A 23731-nucleotide genomic window follows, 5' to 3' on the forward strand; every position below is an offset into this window, starting at 1 on the left:
ACCGCCCACGTCGTCCTGTGTCCTCCGGGGTAGTGATCCAGCAAACTCTCAGGTATCTCAGGAGCACTTGGACGGGACCCCGTTCTATGTACCTTTTCAGGTCGTCTGACTGGGCTGGGTCTCACCCTCCTGCCCTGCGCCTCACAATCAGTGTCCCAAGCCAATAGCCTCGGGCCTTGTCGGGCGACTTGCTCTCAGTCCCCTGGATCCTATGTGGCCACCTTTTCAGCGATGTAATTGTGGATTTTGGCTTCAACACCTTAAAAATGCTGTAGCCTCCGGTTGGCTAGCTGAGCCTGGTTGTTCTCCACTAGTCTGGGGCCTGGTCCCCTTCTGCGGCTTGAATTCGGGGGCACGGGTGGCATCCTGCACTCGCCGTGCCCCTGGGATCCCTTCTGTCTACTGGAGCCTGTCCCACTGCTCCTCTCTCCTCTCCTCCTGGGCCTCTCTCACTAGGCCCGACTCCTCTCTCTCTTTCCTTGCTCTCCTGAGCAGGACTGGATCTTTCTAGATGTTTCTATCCGCCTTTTATACCCTTTCTGTCTGCGCTCCACTAATCTTCTTCCTCTACCCACCTCCTCTACCTAGCTCCACCCTCCAGCTAGGGACCAGGGACTGTGCTCTCCCTTAGGAGCAATCTCGCCCTTCCCTACTGAAGTGGAGTGTATTGGATGTGGGTGTGTGGGTCCCGGGTAGTACTCCCTCCTTACCTAAGAGTGGGGTACCACACCTCTGGGAGAGATGCAGTACCTCTGTGGCAACTGGACCCGCAGGGGCGCCACATTTACATGGCCAGTCTGTTCCTCCATTACTGAGAAAAAGTGTTTCAATTGATATGCAAATGAGGCTGAAGGGCTATTTAAGGATAAGGAGCCTCTGTCACTCCAGCTCTACTTCCCTCCCAGCATTGCCTCTTCCTGCTTGACAGGTGACTCTTTTGCCTGAAGTCACACTAGATAGAGGCTATCAGTAAAGCAAGGAGGAGGTGGCGTTGGGCGGGGAATAGAGCTGGAGTGACAGAGGCTTCAGATCTAAAAATAGTTCTTCAGTCTTCTTTGCTTATTTAAACACTGATTTCTCTGTAACGGAGGAACAGACAGGCCATGTAAAGGTATTGCTGGACTAGGATTTGAAAGAGCTATATACGCACAGAAATACTTTGAGGCATGAAATCCTGCTGACAGATTACCTTTAAAGTTGCATCAGCTCCAAATCAGAAAAGCTGCATGTGTTTTTGCTGTGATTCCTGTTTTTATGTACATGAAGCTCTTTCAAAGACAAGTCCTGAAATACCTTCACATTCCTCCATTCCTGGGAAATCAGCATTTAAATTGATATGTAAATGGCTATGAAAGACGGGAATAATTAGCATATTACCACCGCAGTTCTAAAATTGTTTTTGGCACATGCAGTAATAAATAGGACAATAAAATGAACTTATTGATCTTACAGTATGTTCAAATACTAGGAAACTTGTCCACATATTCAGAGCTTCCACTTGGAAATATGACATGGGAACCTTGTACTATCATATTATCAAGAATCACTTACCTGATCTGCATTTTCCTGATCGACTGACAATTTCTCCATTAAGGCATCCACATCAATAGACTTCTGTTTCAGCACTGGCTCTAATGCAGACAGTTCAATCTTCATTTTATCAACCAGCTGGTTAGTCTCAAGTAACTTGCTTAGCCCATTCTTTACACGGTCTCGAGCCTAATGTACAGCAAAAAAAAAGTGTTAAGTAACAGAACGCATAAGCCATAGAAGAAGATATCAGGTTGTTAAACATAGCAAAAAACAAGCAAAATAAATTGGTATTGCCATAAATGCTTAAAAGATATACAGAGGGGAGGAGTGAGGAGCATTCAGCAGAGTAAAAGACCAGGCAGACACATGCAGAGCTGCAACTTTCAGTACAAACGTATTTCACTTCAGTGCTGAATTCACAGCCACAAAGCTCAGTATTGCTGTTCAATGGCTTCACTTATGTGCCTTATGTTTGTGTTACATAAGGAAAGAAGAACATGAATAAATCTCTCTCTGTGCATGAGAGACATCATAGCTGCTTGCTCCCACCCACTAGCTCAGAGACCACGGTAAATTAGATGCAGAGTCAGCAAAGGGAAAGATTGATGAAAATTGCAGGATACAAGTCATACAATGTCTAGAATTAGTGTTATTGCTTACATGTGTAACTATAGACCTTTTTAGCCCTCATACTGAAAGTTCTATACTAAAAGGCTACTGTATGTACCATTGAATTAAAAAAAATACATATGGTAGTGGTACCTTGAATTTAAAAAGTTGCACTAAGCAGGTTTGTAATATGCTCCGGGATTCATGCTGGATGTAAGTCTTGTAAATTCAGAAAGCTTCTCTTTCCAGTGTACACAGGACTGCTCCAATTCTGTAGTCTTTCCCTCTACTGCAGACACTGATACAGACTCTGAGGGACCACATCTTCCCTTTAGAGACACAGATACTGCTAATACAGGTGCATCTCAGTAAATTAGAATATCATCAAAAAGTTAATTTATTTCAGTTCTTCAATACAAAAAGTGAAACTCATATTATATAGAGTCATTACAAACAGAGTGATCTATTTCAAGTGTTTATTTCTGTTAATGTTGATGATTATGGCTTACAGCCAATGAAAACACAAAAGTCATTATCTCAGTAAATTAGAATACTTTATAATAACAGCTTTAAAAATGTTTTTAAAATCAGAAATGTTGGCCTAGTGAAATGTATGTTCAGTAAATGCACTCAATACTTGGTCGGGGCTCCTTTTGCATCAATTACGGCATCAATGTGGCGTGGCATGGAGGCGATCAGCCTGTGGCACTGCTGAGGAGTTATGGAAGCCCAGATTGCTTTGATACATCTGCATTGTTGGGTCTTGTGTCTCTCATCTTCCTCTAGACAATACCCCTTAGATTCTCTATGGGGTTAAGGTCAGGCAAGTTTGCTGGCCAATCAAGCACAGTGATACTGTTGTTTTTAAGCCAGGTATTGGTACTTTTGGCAGTGTGGACAGGTGCCAAGTCCTGCTGGAGAATGAAATTTCCATCTCCAAAAAGCTTGTCGGCAGAGGGAAGCATGAAGTGCTCTAAAATTTCCTGGTAGACGGCTGCGCTGACTTTGGTCCTGATAAAACACAGTGAACCTACACCAGCAGATGACATGGCTCCTAAACCATCACTGATTGTGGAAACTTCACACTAGACCTCAAGCAGCTTGGATTCTGTGCCTCTCCACTCTTCCTCCAGACTCTGGGACCTTGATTTCCAAATGAAAATTGGAACTCTGGGACCTTGTGGAGTGTGTCAATGACTGCCTTCTGGACATCTGTCAAGTCAGCAGTCTTCCCCATGATTGTGGAGCCTACTGAAACAGACTAAGGGACACTTTTAAACACTTAGGAAGCCTTTGCAGGTCTTTTTTGTTAATTATTTTAATTTACTGAGAGATAATTACTTTTGTGTTTTCATTGGCTGTATAAGCCATAATCATCAACATTAACAGAAATAAACACGTGAAATAGATCACTCTGTAATGACTATATAAAATGAGTTTCACTTTTTGTATTGAAGAGCTGAAATTAATTAACTTTTTGATGATATTCTAATTTAGTGAGATGCACCTGTATGTTTGATCCCCAATCATGTTTTTTGCCCTCTTCTCTTTTGTAGACTGTTTTCTGTGTGATTTTTTTTCCACTTTTCTTGTGAATTTTCTGGACACAATCCTATACTATTGCAGGCGTCCTGCTCCTCCCTGCAGTGTCTCGGCATATGGGAGTTTCTCCTGAGGATCTACAGAAATGTCCATTAAGGTAGCAGTATGCACCGAAAGTGAACTATTTTCTGTATATATCCCCACTGGATTGTACTTTTTGCACTTTATTGGATAAAAATATTTTGATTTGAAAAATATATTTGTATGGGGGTTTTAATTTATAAGAGATTTTAGAGAGTAGGAGACCACTCTGACACACCAAATTGGACATGCTTAGCTGGTTGACTTTTTTTTTTAATGCACAGTCCTATACTACCCTTTACTCTCCCCTGTTCTCGCATCCCTACTCCTATCGCCCCAAGACCCTGATCACAGTTTCGGGATTTTATAAACATTAGGTTGTCGATTCTGCACCGCATTTTATCAACATTCTGCATCTAATGCACTTAGCCTGTAGTATATGTCAAGAGCTTTTCCCAATGTATACTGAAACATATCCATAGGTCCCCATTCAGCAGACTGAAGGTAAAAGTGTGGGGGGGTTTTACCTCTGTATGGTATGTTCCTTCATACCATTTGTTTAACAGGAGACTGCTCTTTTCTATATAGAGGGCTACTACAAAGAAACATTTACAATGCAGTATACATTTCTTTACTATGGGTCCCTAGGGTGGACGGATGCTGAGGCATCCAACCTGACTGCCCACTAATGAGTGCATACCTCCTGTGAGTACGCACCTGACAGTGGCCATAATTGTAGTGTGGACATAGCCTCAATTGGGCTTTCTCAAATCCATTCCTACACTTCACAAAAAAGTTATGAGCTGATTAGGTCTATTAAATGACAGTAGAGTTCATCCTCGGGGGAAGGATCTGCTGGAACATTTGCATGAGAAATCTGATACTCAGATTCTCTTCTGCAAACACTTCAGATTTGCAATAGGAACATTATCAACCTGGGAACATACCGTAAGAGAAGGGAGATAGAGAGGGACAAACTCCCAAGTAGAAAAAGTAGGCTCTTAATAAAGTGGAACGAAGTTATCCATAACATTTAAAGGATATTCCCATCTCAGCCTTTTTATGACACGGATATAAATGTGCAGGTGGCAGCCACAAGACATGGGGTTATAAAAACAGTCAAGTTCGGTTCCGGCATGCCGTTTCTATAACCCCCATTAATTTCTATTAGAGTTACAGAAACTACAAGGTTCAGGCTCAGCTGAGTAAACACAGTAAGAGCCGCTTTTTTAACAGACAGTACACTGACATATTAATTTCAATTGGTATAGTCACATGTCCTTTTTTTGTAGACCACAAACAAAAAAAAACTGAGACATGTCCTATGTTGATCCAATTTGCAGATCAAAGTGGCTCATTCAAGTGAATGGGTCCATTACAAAAAATTGATAGTACTCAATTGCCATCCATGTGTCATCCTAATGCTGTCCACACGTTAGTCCCATTGCTCAGACTTGACAAGTCTCTTTGACCGACCTAAAGGCAGATTTTAGGTCCACTGTATCATTAGCTTGGTCAAAATCACGGATCAGCAACCTTCAGCTGTTGTTAAACTACAATTCACAGCATTACCAGACAGTCATGCGGCTCTCATGCGGCTGTCAAGACATATTGGGAGCTGTAGCTTCACATTACCTGTAGTGTCGTCAATTGCTAATCCTTTGGCAGACGACCGTATATTATCTCATCCAATTGGGTCAATTACACAAATCACACTCTAATCAGAGTGTGATCATAATGTGCTCCAATTCTCTAGGATGATGAGAAGATGGAGAAAATAAATTCTCCATCTTCTTCATTTTGTCAGTCTGTGCAAATCGGACTGCACTCTGATGTCTTCCGAGTGCAGTCCGATGGTTTCCAAGACTCATTGACTTGCATGGCTGAATGCGATCTGAATATCAGCTCAAACTGCAGTGATTTTCTCCTTGGACTGGCTCGGTCCAAGGAAAAGTTCTGACATGTGCACGGCCCCATACAATAACATTGGTCCGAGTGCGATCTAATGTTTTATCTGATCGCACTTGGGCCGAAAATACAGCCATGTGTACAAGCCCGTAGTCTAGGTAATAATCCAGAAGGTTTGATAATCTGGCGCCCATCATAGGAAAATTAATTAACACTGTTTTAATCTAGTACAAATTAACTCTATTTTAAAGATGAATTCTTCGCAAAATTGCCTGCATTCTTGGCCTAATTATTCAGATTTTAGCCCCTGTTTCAATTACAAATACACAGCTTGGGGAAGGGAAAACAGATGGGGCAGAATTACTCCTGGGTATAAATGGTAAATCAGCTGTAAAAAAAGGCGTTTTATAAACTTCATATAAATAAAAGATGCAAGCTGGATAAATCAGTGAAACACATAAATGAAAACCTAAAAACGTGTCTAATGACTTTACTTGTCAAAGTGGAACGAATGAGAGCAATAGAAATGGAAACGTTTGTAGTGAAATATATCTATACAGTTAGATGTTTAACTATATATGGAGAGACTGCATTTAATTAGATAAATTAGAAAATGTTAGAAGAAATACTGAACTACACTCGTGTAGTAATGTAAAAGGTATGGCCAATTAGGGATCCATATGTACTGACAGAACATCTGCATATGTAATCTGCCAGTTTGCTTCAGTATTAATTTGCATAAGTGGACCTGATGAAATAATGTACAGTGGTGTGAAAAAGTGTTTACCCACTTCCTGATTTCTTATTCTTCTGCATGTTTGTCACACTTAAATGTTTCAGATCACAAAACAAACTAAAATATTTGACAAAGATAACAAAAGGAAACACAAAATTCCATTTTTAAATGAAGGTCTTTAATATTAAGGGAAAAAGAAGTCCAAACCTACAGGGCTCTGTGTGAAAAAGTGATTCCCCCTCCCCCCTTAAAACATAAATTAACTGTAGTTTATCACATCTTTGGGAAGCTGAGTTCAATTTCCCTAGCCATACACAGGTCTGATTACTGCCACACATGTTCTCAAGCAAGAAATTACTTGAATAGGACCTGCCTGACAAAGTGAAGTAGACCAAAAGATCCTCAAAAGCTAGACATCATGCTGCGATCCAAAGAAATTCAGGAACATATGAGAAACAAAGTAATTGAAATCTATCAGTCTGGAAAAGGTTATAAAGCGATTTCTAAAGCTTTGGGACTCCAGCAAACCACAGTGAGAGCCATTATCCACAAATGGTGAAAACATGGAACAGTGGTGAACCTTCCCAGGAGTGAACGGCCAACCAAAATTACCCCAAGTGAGCAGCGACAACTCATTCAAGAGGTCACAAAACACCTCACAGCAGCATCCAAAGAACTGCAGGCCTCACTTGCCTCAGTAAAGGTCAGTGTTCATGACTCCACCATAAGAAAGAGACTGGGCAAAAATGGAATGTATGGCAGAGTTCCAAGACAAAAACCACTGCTGAGAAAAAAGAACATAAAGATTCGTCTCAGTTGTGCCACAAAATACTTTGATGATTGCCAAGACTTTTGGGAGAATACTCTGTTGACTGACGAGACAAAAGTTGAACTGTTGGAAAGTGTATGTCCCATTACATCTGGTGTAGAAGTAACACAGCATTACAGAAAAGGAACATCATACCAACAGTAAAATATGGTGGTGGTAGTGTGATGGTCTGGGGCTGTTTTGCTGCTTCAGTACCTGGAAGACTTGGTGTGGTAAATGAAACCATAAATATTGCTGTCTACAAAAAAATGCTGAGGGAGAATGTCCGGCCATCTGTTTGTGAGCTGAGGCTGAAGAGCACTTGGGTTATGCTGCAGGACAATGATCCAAAACACACCAGCAAGTTCACTTCTGAATGGCTTAAGAAAAACAAAATTAAGACTTTGAAGTGGCCTAGTCAAAGTCCTGATCTTAATCCTATTGAGATGCTGTGACATGACCTTAAAAAGGCGGTTCATGCTCGGAAACCCTCCAATGTGCCTGAATTACAAGAATTTTGCAAAGATGAGTGGGTCAAAATTCCTCCAGAGCGTTGTAAAAGACTCATTGTCAGTTATCGTAAACGCTTGATTGCAGTTGTTGCTGCTAAGGGTGGCCCAACCAGTTATTAGGTTTAGGGGGCAATCACTTTTTCACACAGGGCCCTGTAGGTTTGGATTTCTTTTTCCCTTAATGATAAAGACCTTCATTTAAAAACTTAATGCATCAGATACTGAAATTTTCTCTATGCCTGCCACGAGCTGGAGCAGATTTCTGCTATAATGATAAAATATAATGTATAATCATAGTAAGTCTGTCAGATAGAGATCAGTAATCCCCGACGACCTTTTAGAATAGAGCCATGACCAGTGACAAAATACCAAAAATTGCTAAATTTTGTGCATGACATGAAAATTTTCAACTCTCATATGCAAAAAAAAGTGGCGTAAAGTGACCATATAATTTAAAAAGGAGCAGGAAAAGGAAAGAACAGTCATCTAGCCAGCTCCGTTCTGGTCTCTCCCTTGTCATTTACACAAGACTGGAAAGCCCTTTGATGACTGAATGACAGGTGGAGTCCTTCTGTGACCATTGAGGGGACGAGGGTAGTTTGTGTAGATTGCTATGAATGCACTGCTTCCTTTCTAATCCTCGTATCCCTGGAGTGCATTTCAGCACTGAATTTTGAATATCATGTTAGAAACTCAGAACTGTAGGTCAACTCCATTATTTGAGTTGTATTAAAAAAATGATTGAGATGCATGATCAATTTATGAGTTTGTGAGGGTGTAGCATAACTAGAAGCTGGTTGGAATAATTTTTCGGGACTATAAGCGACAATTAGTTTGGAGGAATACACAGTCTGCATGTAGAAATCTGATCACACATAAGAAAAGATCAGCTAGGCTTCCTATAGTGTCACATACATTACCCTCAGGTGAAAACAAATAACTATAATGAATTATGCCTCATAGATCCAATGCAATAGTGTTTGGGTCCACGTAGCGAATCTGACAATTTATGTAGGAGGAAAACCTAATTATAAGATGTCTATTTAATCTAATGATCTTTCAATCTAATTTATGGTAGTGGGACAGGTCTTTTTAAAATAAGGTGAAGATAGTCTTCTATTGATCTAAACACACTAAATATTTGAAATTTGGCAAAACATGATCCAAAGATTTTGTGGGTGGATCACTATGTTAGCCAAATAGACGGGAGCCGCCTTCTGCCTGCCACCAGTATTATTCTAGTAGCGGGTCAGGAAACCAAGCAGAGACTGCAAGCTAAGCGAGGACTTGCTAAAAGAGGCTTGTTTCGCCAGATGGAGAGCAGAGTTATAAGTTTTATGGTAGATGAAGTCTTCTGCTGAAAGTGATTTTCTCCACTGACACTCGGAACAACTTGAGCAACGCAACGTTTGCCAGGGTTGCCGTCGTCTGGGTCATTCTGCGTGTAGCAGGTGCTGCTTCATCCAGGGCACTCTACAATGTATTATTATAATGTGACAATGCTGAGTCTGAACAGCAGAAGGAGGAGATCAGAGCTAAAGATGACTATAGATAGTTCACAAGCTGCTGGGTATTGAGGTACATAGATTTCTGTATGTGTGGTAAGTGGGGGTGTCCTGAGTGGTCTGCGCATCTCAATTGGGCACATGCACATTACAAACTTAGAATCCCCCCCAAAAAATGAACGGACGGTGTTTTCTGCCAAAAACTACAGATGACAGAAAAGGTTTTTGCGGACTATCCGTTAATTTACATATGGTTTGCAATCCTGCCCTACATTTCAAGAGATTTATATTTTGTAATCTATGATATTTCTATTACCCGAGTACCATTGAGCTTTGGAGAAATTGATTCTATGCTGTTTTTTTTGTGGGACTTTTTCTTGCATAATAAAACCAGCCCACTGAAGGGCAGCCTGGAAATTAGAGTTCTCTAGGAGAAGGGTCATCCTAATTCCCTAATATTGAGAAAACTTCCCGATCACATGGATTCACTGATGGAACTCCACTTTTAATTTCAAGTATATAATAGTATGTTTTAACTTGTATTAAAAAGTTTAATATATAATTAAAAATAAAAGAAATAATAGTGCAGTAATACATCGAAAAGTATATATATTCTCAGTATCACTTACTGAAACCAGCTGATTCCTTTTCTCACCAAGCATGGACAAATAAAGGTTAATTAACTCTAGATAGGAGGTTGGTGTTGTATAGTATCGTCTCCTTAGTTCTGCATAGTAGCGGTCGGCCATTTCTGTAACGCTCACGTGAATCTCCACACACATCTCTGAAAGTCTCTCCTTCATTTCTTCCCGGCCAAGGTCAATGTTAGTGAAAAACGTTTGGGAAACTGAGAGCAGTGCTTCTCTAGGCCACTGCAAATAAAATCAAGAGAACAGAAATCAGAAATTTCCTTTGTGATAATATTTGCTTAACTGGAGCAGAATCAATGATGTTCCTTCACAATGAGAGACGTTTCCCATGGCCGTTTCAAATATCCATATAAAAGGAACCAAAATCAAACACATTCCTTCAGTTCTCTTTTTTTCCTTGCATTTGAAAAAATGAAATACGTAATATTTTCTGAACACAATGTGCCTTGCTCTCTAGCGTATAGGAGATTTAAAGATTACCCACATTTAATGAAATTAAAAGGGGCTAACACTTTATTAAAGCCATTAATTGCAATTGTGTAATTCCATTTTACAAGCAGTAAAAGATTTGGATACAATTATTGTTATATGCAGAGGTGTAATAGTCGAAGTCGCAGGGGGTATGACCACAATCGGGCCAGTACAGGAGGGGAGGCCCCAGTTTCAACTAAATGTGTGTCCTGTGATGCACATCCTATTGGAAACTATTGTGGAGCAGAGGCATTTGTTCCTTGTGCTGCACTAATTCTGGAAGCCACCTTCGTATGAAAGGCCTGCAACTGTAGAGGACGACAGCAAATTGTATATGTCCTCCCGCTATTGCCGCTGTCACAGAAGAATCCTGACAGCGAGCAGTGCGCACTATGAGGATTCAGAAGTCTGCAGTCACATAGAGGGACTGCAGACTTTCATCACAAACTTGGACAAGCCCTTTAATTATAAAATTAAGCACAGCTGCATGCCAACTGTAACAGTGTGTAATATACTCACTGTCAGGATTTGGCTCTGCTTGCCACTTCCAGCTGTCATCACATGACCGCTCATGTGCAATTTTATTACTTACGGTCATTTGCTGACTAGCTTCTCTTCCTGCTTCTCTCAATGAAGCAGGGGCAGTAGTACTTCACTGAACATTGTGAGAATTAGGAAGAGTAGCTAGTCACTAGTGTTGAGCGAATTTGTTCGGCATTTCAAATTTGGGTTCGTGTTCGGGGTTCCGGCTTGTTCGCGCCAAAAAATCGGCTTTGCCCATGAACATCTCTGATTTGCGTGACAGCGTGGCAAATCAGGGATGTTCGTGAGTGGAGCCGATTTTTTGGCGCGAACAAGCCGGAACCCCAAACACGAACCCGAATTTGAAATGCTGAACAAATTTGTTCAACACTACTAGTCACTACACTACGTGACTGTAAGTATGTAAATTATAAGCAGCCACATAACGAGTGCTCAAACCGCTTAAGCTGTGAATAAGAGGAATCATCAAACTGAATTTCTGCCCCCGGGCGTTGTAAAACCTAGATCCACCCCTGCAATCAGTGTTTTATCAGCAGGAGATTATCACTACAGGACAACTGCCCTCATGCATCCCAGTCCAACCACACCGCAGCACTGATTAGCAGCTCTCTGTCACTATATAGTGTACACAGAAAGCTGTGACTTTATTATAACTGCTGCACCCAGTAAACTAAATGATACATCACTGGAATCAGGGTCTCTGTCCCAATCTCATGCTGCTGTCAGATTACATAGTACAAACCTGCTGACAGATTCCCTCTAAATATATTATTAGTTACACACAACAAAAATGATACTTTAATTCAAAATAAACAAACATTTTGCATGACACATGGTAAAATGGGGTTATCTAACATAATGGGGTTATCGAACATTCCAGAAACAGCTCCAACTCCAGTCCTGACCATTCACTTGATTGGGTCTGAGCTGCATTACTAGACACAGTACATGTATAAAAGTAGTGATGTTTCTAGAGAAAAAGAAAACAGTTTTTCTGATCTTAAAGAACATATGGATTGCAGTGAAACTATTTAATTCATAGTGATCAGTACATTCTTCATGATACTAACCTGCACAAACCAGTCAATAGTGCAGCAATTGACCAGCGATGGAAACATACGACATCTTGCTCTAAAAGATTCTCCAACTGGACTCATACAGAGCACAATGTGCAGCTTTTGACGCACTCGATTGATAAAAAACTGAAATACCTAGATTGCAAAACCAGAGACAGAATCTGTATATCAATGGAAAGTACACACAAATCCTGTTTTACAATCCATATGTAATGAGTTGGAAAGGTGTTGTAAAGGAACATTTTAGAGCTTTATGGAGCTGAAAAAGAAGTAGAGTTGAAGTGGATGTATCAGAACAAGCTTGTAGATAATGAGAAAGTGATATGTAATCCAGTCATAAAAAATATAATAGTAATACAAAAAAATAAGACAGAAAATGGTTAGGAATGGTTATCTTTTGGGAATCATGCTGCAAAGTTAGTTTTTGGTGTGATTTTTTTTCATTTCTTATCTCCGATGTGGAGCTATTAGCTTGTAAAGATTAAGTTATAATTTATGATAAATCGAAGGGCGAATTAGCACAGATTCCTCTCTGGATGCATGTACTGTCCCCTGCATGATCTTGATCAATCATAAGCAGTCATGCAGGAGGGGTGGACATCCCCCAGAAAGTCAGAAGAATGTCCCTTCTCCTGTGAGACATCTATTGACAGACAGCACCCCTGCTCTTAGCCCTGATCTCTGCACTTACTGTGTAATATAGATCAGAGCAGAGCTTCATTACTCATACTTCCACATCTCCTCTGAGGGAGGTCAGTGTGGGAGTGGAGAACATAGCAGAGCTGAGTGATTGCAAACATTTTCAGATCTCCTCTCACTGCAGTCAGTGTGGGTGGAAGGGAGTACAGCAGAGCTGAGTGTGATTGCAAACACTTATAGATCTCCTCTCAAAACAAAATCATTGGGGGGAGGGGAAGAGCTGATAGAGTTCTGAGAGGAGATCTGAAGTTGCAGATGTGTCCGTAATAACACTCAGCTTTGTTGTATTCTCCCTACCTGCACACTAACTGTTGTGAGAGGAGATTTGGAAGTATTTGTAATCACACTCAGCTCTGCTCTACACTACTGTAGAGAGCACGTCATGTTCTTTCCCATGCAATGAGCATGCACATGCCCCCAGAGAAGACTCTGTAATGCGCAGCATGTAGTATCATCAATCATAACCTAAAGTTAACAAGCCAGAGTCTATGAAACGGAGATGAGAAATTAAAGAAAAATAATATGATTAATTCAGCTCTGCAGTCACTATTCCATAATGTAGTAAGTTTAAAATGCTCAAACTGGTGAAAGGTCCCCTTTAACGCTACCATATTAATAGGGGTAATTATGCTAATGCAACTAATCAGCGTGCCACTACATTTCTTCATTTCTGCATTATAGGTCTATTAGGCCCTACTGCACCCCTATCACATACAGAGTCATACAGAAATTTGGTATAAATCATCCCGCAAGAAAATAGTGACATTCTACAGTAGATATCATGTTATTGAGTTTTTTGTCTAAAATGATTGCTTTCACAGGAGAATATCTGGTATGATGTTGTCTGTAGACACCATACAGTGGTACACAGTGGATGTGTGTAGAAAATGTTTGAAAGAGATCTGTATCCAGAGCGTTCCAGTAAAATTACAATTACTGGTGTGCCATGAAGAAAGCATATACATCCTATAGGTGTACCTCATCTCTGTTTCCTTCAGGTATACCAGCTTCTTTAGCTTTAGGTCTTGTTGCAGCCAATACAAACTCTAGCTCATCTTTCTCAAATAAATTAGGCACTTCACCAGAATTCAGCATGTTGTTGATGTCTTCCAGAAACTCCTCCACAACAATCTATAGAATTTACAAATACTGGTGAACAGATTAAATAAAGTTGTGTTCACTAGATAACTAAGCAGATTATTACTCGGGAATCTTGAGAAGCTCAGAAACCAGCCCTTTGGAGACTGTAATGGGAGCCATGTGGCTGAGCGGTCACATGGGTAGTTGGGCAAGGGGACCGATGGAGAGCACCAAAGCAGAAGGGGCTAGAATTAGTGTCTTTATTTACTTTATGCAATTTTCATCCCTTTGACCCAATTTTTGAAGAAATTGGAAGGCCCCATTTAAAGAAGGATTTTTTTTCCTAATTCTCTCTATTTACATAATGTAGTATAAGTACATTAATATACTTACTGATCACCATCTTCCCAGTTTTCTTCTAGGTCATGTCATTTAAATTCCAAGTTTCCGGATCACATAGGAGTTTGTGTGAACTGGAAGTCACCTTCACATTTTAAAGGGGTTGTCCACTACTAGGACAACCCTTTCTTGATCAAAACGTTTGGTCCTGATAAAATTAAAAAAACTAAACTCACCTCCCGTGCTGTCGCCATGTTCCCGCGGTGTCGGCACTCACTCTTCGGGGCTCCCGTGCTGTTGTTGTGACACGTGAAACCGGCTCTTAATCAGTGCTGGTGTCACTGTCTCTGCCTTTGGACAAATCGAACATGAAGAGGAAGTCCGGGCTGCAGCTGAACTCGGACTTCCTCTTCATGCTCGATTCGACAGGAGGCAGGGACAGTGATGCCAGCGCTGATTGGGCGCCGGCATCACGTGTCACAACAACAGCACGGGAGCCCCTGGGAGAGCGAGAGGCGACACAGCGGGAAAGGCGCTAGCACAGGAGGTGAGTATAAGTTTTATTATTTTATGGGGGCCCAGTGTAGGGTATGAACAGGGGTTGTCCAAGTAGTGGACAACTTCTTTAAGTCTAAGGAGCATCAGAACAAGACTCCATAGGCTTACATTGAGAATATAGCACTGCCCCACAAATCAATCCTTGTGTGAGTTGGAAAAGAAGATGATTGCTTACAATACCTAGAGGAAGACCAGGGAAACTGGGGAAGATAGCAATCGGTAGGTATATTAACGTACCTACACTGTATTATATACATGAGTGGCCAAAAGTATTGGCACCCCTGCAATTCTGTCAGATAATACTCAGTTTCTTCCTGAAAATGATTGCAATCACAAATTCTTTGGTCTTATTATCTTCATTTAATTTGCTTGCAAGGAAAAAACACAAAAGAGAATGAAGCAAAAAGCAAATCATTGATCATTTCACACAAAACTCCAAAAATGGGCCAGACAAAAGTATTGGCACCCTCAGCCTAATACTTGGTTGCACAACCTTTAGCCAAAATAACTGCGAACAACCGCTTCCGGTAACCATCAATGAGTTTCTTACAATGCTCTGCTGGAATTGTAGACCATTCTTCTTTGGCAAACTGCTCCAGGTCCCTGATATTTGAAGGGTGCCTTCTCCAAACTGCCATTTTGAGATCTCTCCACAGGTGTTCTATGGGATTCAGGTCTGGACTCATTGCTGGTCACCTTAGAAGTCTCCAGTGCTTTCTCTCAAACCATTTTATAGTGCTTTTGGAAGTGTGTTTTGGGTCATTGTCCTGCTGGAAGACCCATGACCTCTGAGGGAGACCCAGCTTTCTCACACTGGGCCCTACATTTTGCTGCAAAATTTGTTGGTAGTCTTCAGACTTCATAATGCCATGCACACGGTCAACCAATCCAGTGCCAGAGGCAGCAAAGCAACCCCAAAACATCAGGGAACCTCCGCCATGTTTGACTGTAGGGACCGTGTTCTTTTCTTTGAATGCCTCTTTTTTTTTCCTGTACACTCTATGTTGATGCTTTTTCCCAAAAAGCTCTACTTTTGTCTCATCTGACCAGAGAACATTCTTCCAAAACGTTTTAGGCTCTCAGGTAAGTTTTGGCAAACTCCAACCTGCCTTTTTAATGTCTCGGGGTAAGAAGTGGGGTCTTCCTGGGTCTCCTACCATACAGTCCCTTTTCATTCAGATGCCGACGGATAGTACGGGTTGACACTGTTGTACCCTCGGACTGCAGGGCAGCTTGAACTTGTTTGGATGTTAGTCGAGGTTCTTTATCCACCATCCGCACAATCTTGCGTTGAAATCTCTCGTCAATTTTTATTTTCCGTCCACATCTAGGGAGGTTAGCCACAGTGCCATGGGCTTTAAACTTCTTGATGACACTGCGCACGGAAGACACAGGAACATTCAGGTCTTTGGAGATGGACTTGTAGCCTTGAGATTGCTCATGCTTCCTCACAATTTGGTTTCTCAAGTCCTCAGACAGTTCTTTGGTCTTCTTTCTTTTCTCCATGCTCAATGTGGTACACACAAGGGCACAGGACAGAGGTTGAGTCAACTTTAATCCATGTTAACTGGCTGCAAGTGTGATTTAGTTATTGCCAACACCTGTTAGGTGCCACAGGTAAGTTACAGGTGCTGTTAATTACACGAATTAGAGAAGCATCACATGATTTTTCAAACAGTGCCAATACTTTTGTCCACCCCCTTTTTTAGGTTTGGTGTGGAATTATATCCAATTTGGCTTTAGGACAATTCTTTTTGTGTTTTTTCATTGAAGACAGATTAAATGAAGAGAATAATACCAAAGAATTTGTGATTGCAATCATTTTCAGGAAGAAACTGAGCATTATCTGACAGAATTGCAGGGGTGCCAATACTTTTGGCCACCACTGTAGATAGTCTGGATTAGGTAAAAAAAAATTGGGAGTGCTACTTTAAAAAAAAACAATCACTGAGTCTGTTATTTGAGTCTGTTAGAATCTGTTACTCTTATTTACAGACGGATACTTCACTTCATGTCCTCTTCATTCAGATTATGAAACATTTGGCCATTCATATTCATGTATAACTAGATGGCTACTTCTTAGGGTCCTTTGGAACAGCATTTTCTCCTACATTAAGTGGACCGTGTCAGGGCTTATGTCCGAACACCCTGCAAAACAGAATTTAGGTGTATGCAATGACAGGGCCATTGACTAAAACGGTGAAGACAGAGTCACTGTGTACTCTGTTGTGCATAATTTTTGAACGTATACGCCTAATGGAAGCGGACAGCAAGATGCAGTAAACTGCGCATTGCTGTCCCCCTCCAATAGGCGTATACGGTCAAAAGTGATGCAAACGGTGACTCCATCTCCGCCATTATAGTCAATGACCCTGTCAGCACATACACCCAAAATCCCATTTTACTGAGGGTTTGGAAGTAAGCCTTCACGTGGACACTGAACGTAGGAGAAAACGCTGTGTGAAAGAGCTCTTAGCCTGGATGATGATATGCTATAATTAGCAGGGACTTTGTGCTAGATGGTATGCCATGTTGCTGTGCTACAACAAGTGTGCAGAGCACTGAAATCCTTCCAAGTCATGATTAGTTGTGCATCTTAAAACCTCTGGATTACACAGACAGGTGAATTTAGTGAACTCTGTTTACCTGTGTGTCAGTAAAAAGAAAAACCATGTCCTTGTCTTCTACTCCAGCCAATTTGTACAATTTCCTTAGGTCTTCATGGAAAGATTCATAATTGTAGCCCCGACTCAGCTCAATTTGGAAGCACTTATAGCCACATATATGGGCTGCAAGTCTGGTAAGGGACTGTTTGCCGGTTCCACCAACACCCACCAGTAGAGAATTTCCCCTTTCCTGGCGGATCATTCGAGCAATCCTATGAACACATAGTAATACACATTTTTTTTCAATCTATCTTATATGTTTATATATGTATTGTTTATGTTTTAAATGAGGAAAATAAATAGTTTTTAAATATAACATCAACCTATTTAGCAAGATAATGTTTTTTCAAAATAATAATTACGTATAGGAAACTTTAGTACTAAACATGGGAATTTGAAAAGCAGTTATAAAGCTATATGCATGCGTCAGCAATAAATTCACAATTTGTTTCCATCTGTGTATAAAAATGTTTAAAAAATCATAGCGATAGCAAACATTTTTGGGTTTCTTTTGCAACCCGTAGGGCTCTATGTTGCATATTCATCTAAAGCAGGTATGTCAAACTCAAACACACAGAGGGCCAAAATGAAAAACTTGGACAAAGTCGCGGGCCAGCCAGTATACAGGTATAAGGGGTCCCACATAGTCTTCCATACAGAATAATGGCCCCACATAGTCCTCCATACAGAATAATGAGCCCCACATAGTCCTCCATATAGTATAATGGGCCCCACATAGTCCTCCATACAGAATAATATTCCCCACATAGTCCTCCATACAGAATAATGAGCCCCACATTGTCCTCCATACAGTATAATGGGCCCCACATAGTCCTCCATACAGAATAATATGCCCCACATAGTCCTCCATACAGAATAATGGGCCCCACATAGTCCTTCATGCAGAATAATGGGCCCCACATAGTGCTCCATACAGAATAATGGACCCCACATAGTCCTCCATACAGAATAATGAGCCCCACATAGTCCTCCATACAGTATAATGGGCCCCACATAGTCCTCCATACAGAATAATATGCCCCACATACTGTACAGTCCCTGACAGAAGTTATGTCACTTATCCATGTTATGTAAATAAAAGCTTATAACCTGGCGTTAAATTCATCCATTGGTTTTATAAATTACTCTTTTGAAAGCTGAAACCCTCCCAAATTTGGTTTGGGTTAAGAAAATAATTTGGCATCAATGCTGAAATATTGATCATTTCATGAACACAGAATGGTCAGATTTTGGCAAGACAAAAGTTTTGTCGCCCACAGAAAGTAATGTGATATTCAAACAAATAATTATCTTAAAATACAAATATATGTTGCATAACATTGGTGAATGAAGTTGTGCTGTTATTAGAGTCATATTTAATATTTTGTGTGACTTCCATGAGCTTGAAGGACTGCATCCATGCGGTTCAACAATGATTCATACAATTTATTAATGAAGTCATCAGGAATAGCAGAGAATGCCATCTTACATGCCTCCCAGAGTTCATCTAGATTCTTTGGTTTTGTCTTCCAAGCTTTCTCTTTCATCCAACCCCAAACATGCTCAATGATGTTCATGTCTGGTGACTGGGCTGGCCAGTCCTTGAGCACCGTGATCTTTTTTGCCTGGAGGAACTTTGTTGTAGAGATGGATGTATGAGATGGCGCACCATGTAAGAGGTAGCTAATACTTCTTGATATTTTAGGCTATTGATATTGCCTTCCACCTTGCAAATGTTTCGCACACCCCCATACTGAATGTAACCCCAGACCATGATCTTTCCACCACCAAATGTAACTGTTTTCTGGGTGTATTTTGGATCCATACAGGCTCCAGTAGGTCTCCTGCAGTATTTGCAGCGGCTGTGGTGTAATTCTACTGAAGATTCATCAGAGAAATCCACCTTCTGCCACTTTTCCAGCGTCCATCTATATAGCAGGCTGTGGGACTTTGCAAATACTTTTTATTTGCCTTTTGTTTAGTGTTGGTTTCTGGGCACTGATTCGACCATGGAGGCCATTTCGAGACAGAATCCTACAAACTGTTCTAGTTGACACAGGGACTTGAGGTGACCAGGCCTGTTGGAGCTCTGCTGCAGTGGAAGAGGGGCTTGCTTTGGATTTTCTAACCAACAAACGTTCCTCCTGAGCAGTTGTCTTGCCGGGACTGCTGGACCTGGGCTTGTCAAACACATCTCCAGTCTCTTCAAATCTTTTTTAAATTCTTAGTACTTGAAGCTAAGACACATTAAAGGTGCCAGCCACCTCTGCAGTGGATCTGGTCTTCAGCCTCTTGATAATCAAGGCTTTGGTGGCACGGTGGATTTTTGGCATGTTGTCAGAGCTCAAGTTGCAGTTAAAGTGAAGGTCTGGGGTGCTGGGTTTCTTTTTATACACACCCACTAATTAACCGATCATTTACTGAGCACTGGTGAGGATGTAAACTAGGAATTGGGTGCATTATATCACCAGGCGACAAAACTTTTGTCTTGCCAAAATCTGACCATTCTGTGTTCACTAAATGATCAATATTTCAGCATTGATGCCAATTTATATTCTTAACCTAAACCAAATTTGGGAGGGTTTCAGCTTTCAAAAGAGTAATTTATAAAACCAATGGATGAATTTAACGTCAGGTTATAAGCTTTTATTTACATAACATGGATAAGAGACATAACTTCTGTCAGGGAGTGTAGTCCTCAATACAGAATAATGGACCCCACATAGTCCTCCATACAGTATAATGGGCCCCACATAGTCCTCCATATAGAATAATATGCCCCACATAGTCCTCCATACAGTATAATGGGCCCCACATAGTCCTCCATACAGAATAATGAGCCCCACATAGTCCTCCATACAGTATAATGGGCCCCACATAGTCCTCCATACAGCATAATATGCCCCACATAGTCCTCCATACAGAATAATGGGCCCCACATAGTCCTCCATACAGTATAATGGGCCCCACTTAGTCCTCCATATAGAATAATATGCCCCACATAGTCCTCCATACTGTATTATGGGCTCCAGATAGTCCTTCATGCAGAATAATGGCCCCACATAGTCCTCCTTACAGTATAATGGGCCCCACATAGTCCTCCATACAGAATGATGGCCCTACATAGGGATGGTGGTTCTGGGGTCGCCGGCCAAATATAACCACCCAGCGGGCCAGATTCGGTCCGTGGGCCGGAGTGTGACATGTATGATCTAAAGCATTTCCCAATGCATAAACCAAAAGTACACTACAAACATCTTAATCTAAGGTACCTGGAATGTTTTAGAGTTACAGTAGGTGTTAAAGAGTTGCACTCATGAGAACTCCTGTACATGTGTCATATTAGAGAATATGGGAATCCTAGAAAGGAATCCCCTCTTGGGACCCTTTTTTATAAGCCAGGACAAAAAGCTGCTTTACAAGAACAGCTCCCATTTTGGCGAACTTGAGCCACTGACCAAAACTGATATTGATACAGTAGGTATAAGTAAATACAATATGCACTTCATGAATGAATGTGTTCCCCGGGTCAACATGAATGTACACATTTGCATAAGAAATCTCAGTGTTGTTTATGAGTGTATGCATTGTCTTTTCCTGATTTATCTACAAGGGCTTTCCATACAGCACTATGTATAGCCTGTACCTGGAAACATGCTCTATTGCATCCTGGAAAAATACTAGCTTGACATCTTTAGTGTTAGTCATGTTATAGTCATCAAGATAGTCCTGCAACACCGATCTAATCTTCTCCATATCTGTCAGATCCTCATAAACCCTGTCAGCCTTGTCTGCTCCAACCTAAAATCACAAATAGCATGATAATCTTTATAGAGAAATAATACCACATAAAATATGTACAATTGTTTCAAAGAATTTCAATTTCATAATATTAATAAATACAAGTATGTTTTTTCGGTCGGCGAGTATTTCCAGGTTGCTCGGGCAGGAGCTCGGGTCCCCTCCCTGCATGTTTGGTGCTCTTTGGAGAGCCAATGAACATGCAGGAATTGCCTGCCACGCACTGTAATGCCGTAGCCATGTTGGTTGTGGCATTACAGTGATTGGCTGGCCGCACAGCATCATCAGGTCTATATCAGACCTGGCGCCGCAATGCTCGTCACAGTCTAACCTTCAGACAGGCAGAGTAGGGAGAGGTGCTGCTGAGTCAGGGAGAGATTTGCTTGGTTATAGTTAGTATAGGTATTCCACAACATATATATATATATATATATATATATATATATATATATATATCCATCTCATCTAACAGTCCTTCTGAGGACTAATCCAGCTGCATCTATTCAGTGGTGACAGCAGGAGTTAGGCAGGCAGGGTTTGTGGCAGACTGTAGTGCATACAGCACAAGAGGGTCCATTGAATGTTCCTGCTGCTGCTGTTCTTACAGATATTTGCAGACATAGCCCCAGGTATCAGGGGGCCTGGGATAATTTTTTTTTATCTTAATCCTGATTATTTGCTTAAAAAGCAATCCAGAGAACACCGTTTTTCTGCTCCATTTGCTTGTTGGCACTGCAGAATACAGCCAGATCCTTTTCATATTACAGCGATAAAAATCCAGAAATTTGTAGTGAACGTGGAAAATATTGGCCTCCATTTAAATTTTTGTTGCAAGGTGTTAGTGAAGTTATTGACACAAGGTCGCTGTTAAAAATAGTAACCTAGAGGCCAGCTATTTAAAACTGTGGTTTTCCGTCACACGCATCACATATAAGTGCGCTCCAAATGCAACCATTTCTGGCCTCCATTTAAATTTTGTTGCAGTGTGTCAATGAAGTTATTAACACAAGGTCGCTGTGAAAAATAGTAACCTACAGGCCAGCTATTTAAAACTGTGGTTTTCCGTCACACGTATCACATATAACTGCGGTTCAAATCCAGCCATTTGTAGTGAATGTGGAAAATATTGTCCTCCATTTAACATGGGAAAGGAGAGTGGCAAGGGATGGGGAAGTGGATGTGACGGTGATGGTGCATGCAGAGGCCGAGGCAGTGGGCAAGTTGAAATTGTGCCACAACAAACACCCACATCTTATCGCTCGACCTTCCTGTTCCAATTAATAGGGGACCGCAGCACACCACTATTGAACCCAGAGCAGTATCAAAAGGTGGTTGGTTGGATAGCGGATAATGCTTCCAGTCACTTTGCCACCACCACCACCACCCTGTCTTCCACATGGTCAAGTCTCAGTAGCCGTGAGTCTGGACTGCATATTCCTCATCCTGAACCTCCTTCCTCCCACCATGCTGAGTGCCCGGAGACAACTGATTCCACGCTTGGACACTCCGAAGAGCTGTTCACTTTTCCATTTATAGATTCGGGCCTCTCGCCCGGTCCACTTGAAGCGGGGCAAGAGGATATCGCATGTAGCAATGCCCAAATATTTGAGCAGCTACGGTCACACGAAGGCGATGGTGGGAAACTGTCACAAGAGGTGGATGATGATGAGACATAATTGCCAGAAATTCAGGAGGAGGACCAGGGTGCGGAAGTGGAAGATGAGGTGGTGGACGATGAAGTCACTGACCCAACCTGGCAAGGTGACATGCAGAGCACAGGGGGAGGGAGGCGTAGCACCATAACAGGCAAGAACAAGCAGTGTGGTGGCCACAGACAGAAGGCGGGCAACCGTTCCCCGTAACACCAACACGATGGAAGTTGCCAGTACAACTGTTAGGTCTTCCAGAGTCTGGTTGTTTTTTAAAGACTCTGCCAATGCGTGCACGCAAATCCCCTGTCCATGGCACATGCGAAGATGCCTCCTGCCCTGCACCTGTCATTGCACACTCTCAACTAGCACCATCAGCAAGCACGTCCACGTCCTTGTCCCATCTCAGCACTCAGTTGTCCCTACCCCAGTCCTTGAAACGCAAGCGCAAATGCGTAGCCAACGCCCCACAGGCCACACTACTAAATTCACACATTTCGCGAATGCTTGCGCTCGAAAAGTTGCCTTTTAGGCTCATGGAGACAGAAGCTTTCCGCAACCTCATGGCGACAGCCGTCCCTCGGTACTCGGTCCCCAGCCGCCACTATTTGTCCCGGTGTCCCGCATTACACAAGCACGTGTCCCTCAACATTAGCCGTGCCCTCAACAATGGAGTTACTTTGAAAGTCCACCTAACCACGGACACTTGGACAAGTGCTTCTGGGCAGGGACAGTACATCTCGCTGATGGCACACTGGGTTAACATAGTGGAATCCGGGACACAGTCGAACCTTGGGACGGAACACATCCTCCCAACACCGAGGATTGCGGGTCCTAGGTCAATCAGGGTTGCCCACATTCTACAGCTCCTGAACCTCATCCTCCTCCTTCTCTTCAGCCTCCATCTCCGAAATGACCATATCAGTCACAAGCTGGAAGCACTGCAGCACTGCCTCAGCCAAGCG

The 23731-nt window shown here is 41.8% G+C and overlaps 1 protein-coding gene across 1 annotated transcript in view; it reads right to left on the bottom strand.

The window, feature by feature from the left end:
* DNAH6 (dynein axonemal heavy chain 6) overlaps positions 1-23731 on the bottom strand; it is a 493878-nt gene that overhangs the window by 246296 nt on the left and 223851 nt on the right. The window contains exons 45-50 of the mRNA XM_073637077.1: positions 20963-21117; positions 17297-17528; positions 13652-13804; positions 11969-12109; positions 9864-10106; positions 1552-1719 (exon numbers count right to left, since the gene is read on the bottom strand). Coding sequence (XP_073493178.1) covers positions 1552-1719; positions 9864-10106; positions 11969-12109; positions 13652-13804; positions 17297-17528; positions 20963-21117 — 1092 coding nt within the window. The remainder of the gene's footprint in view (positions 1-1551; positions 1720-9863; positions 10107-11968; positions 12110-13651; positions 13805-17296; positions 17529-20962; positions 21118-23731) is intronic.

The sequence above is a fragment of the Phyllobates terribilis genome, unplaced genomic scaffold (genome assembly GCF_046119375.1).
Source record: "Phyllobates terribilis strain yellow unplaced genomic scaffold, ASM4611937v1 Scaffold_1__5_contigs__length_1240528914, whole genome shotgun sequence".
Lineage (NCBI taxonomy): Eukaryota > Metazoa > Chordata > Amphibia > Anura > Dendrobatidae > Phyllobates > Phyllobates terribilis.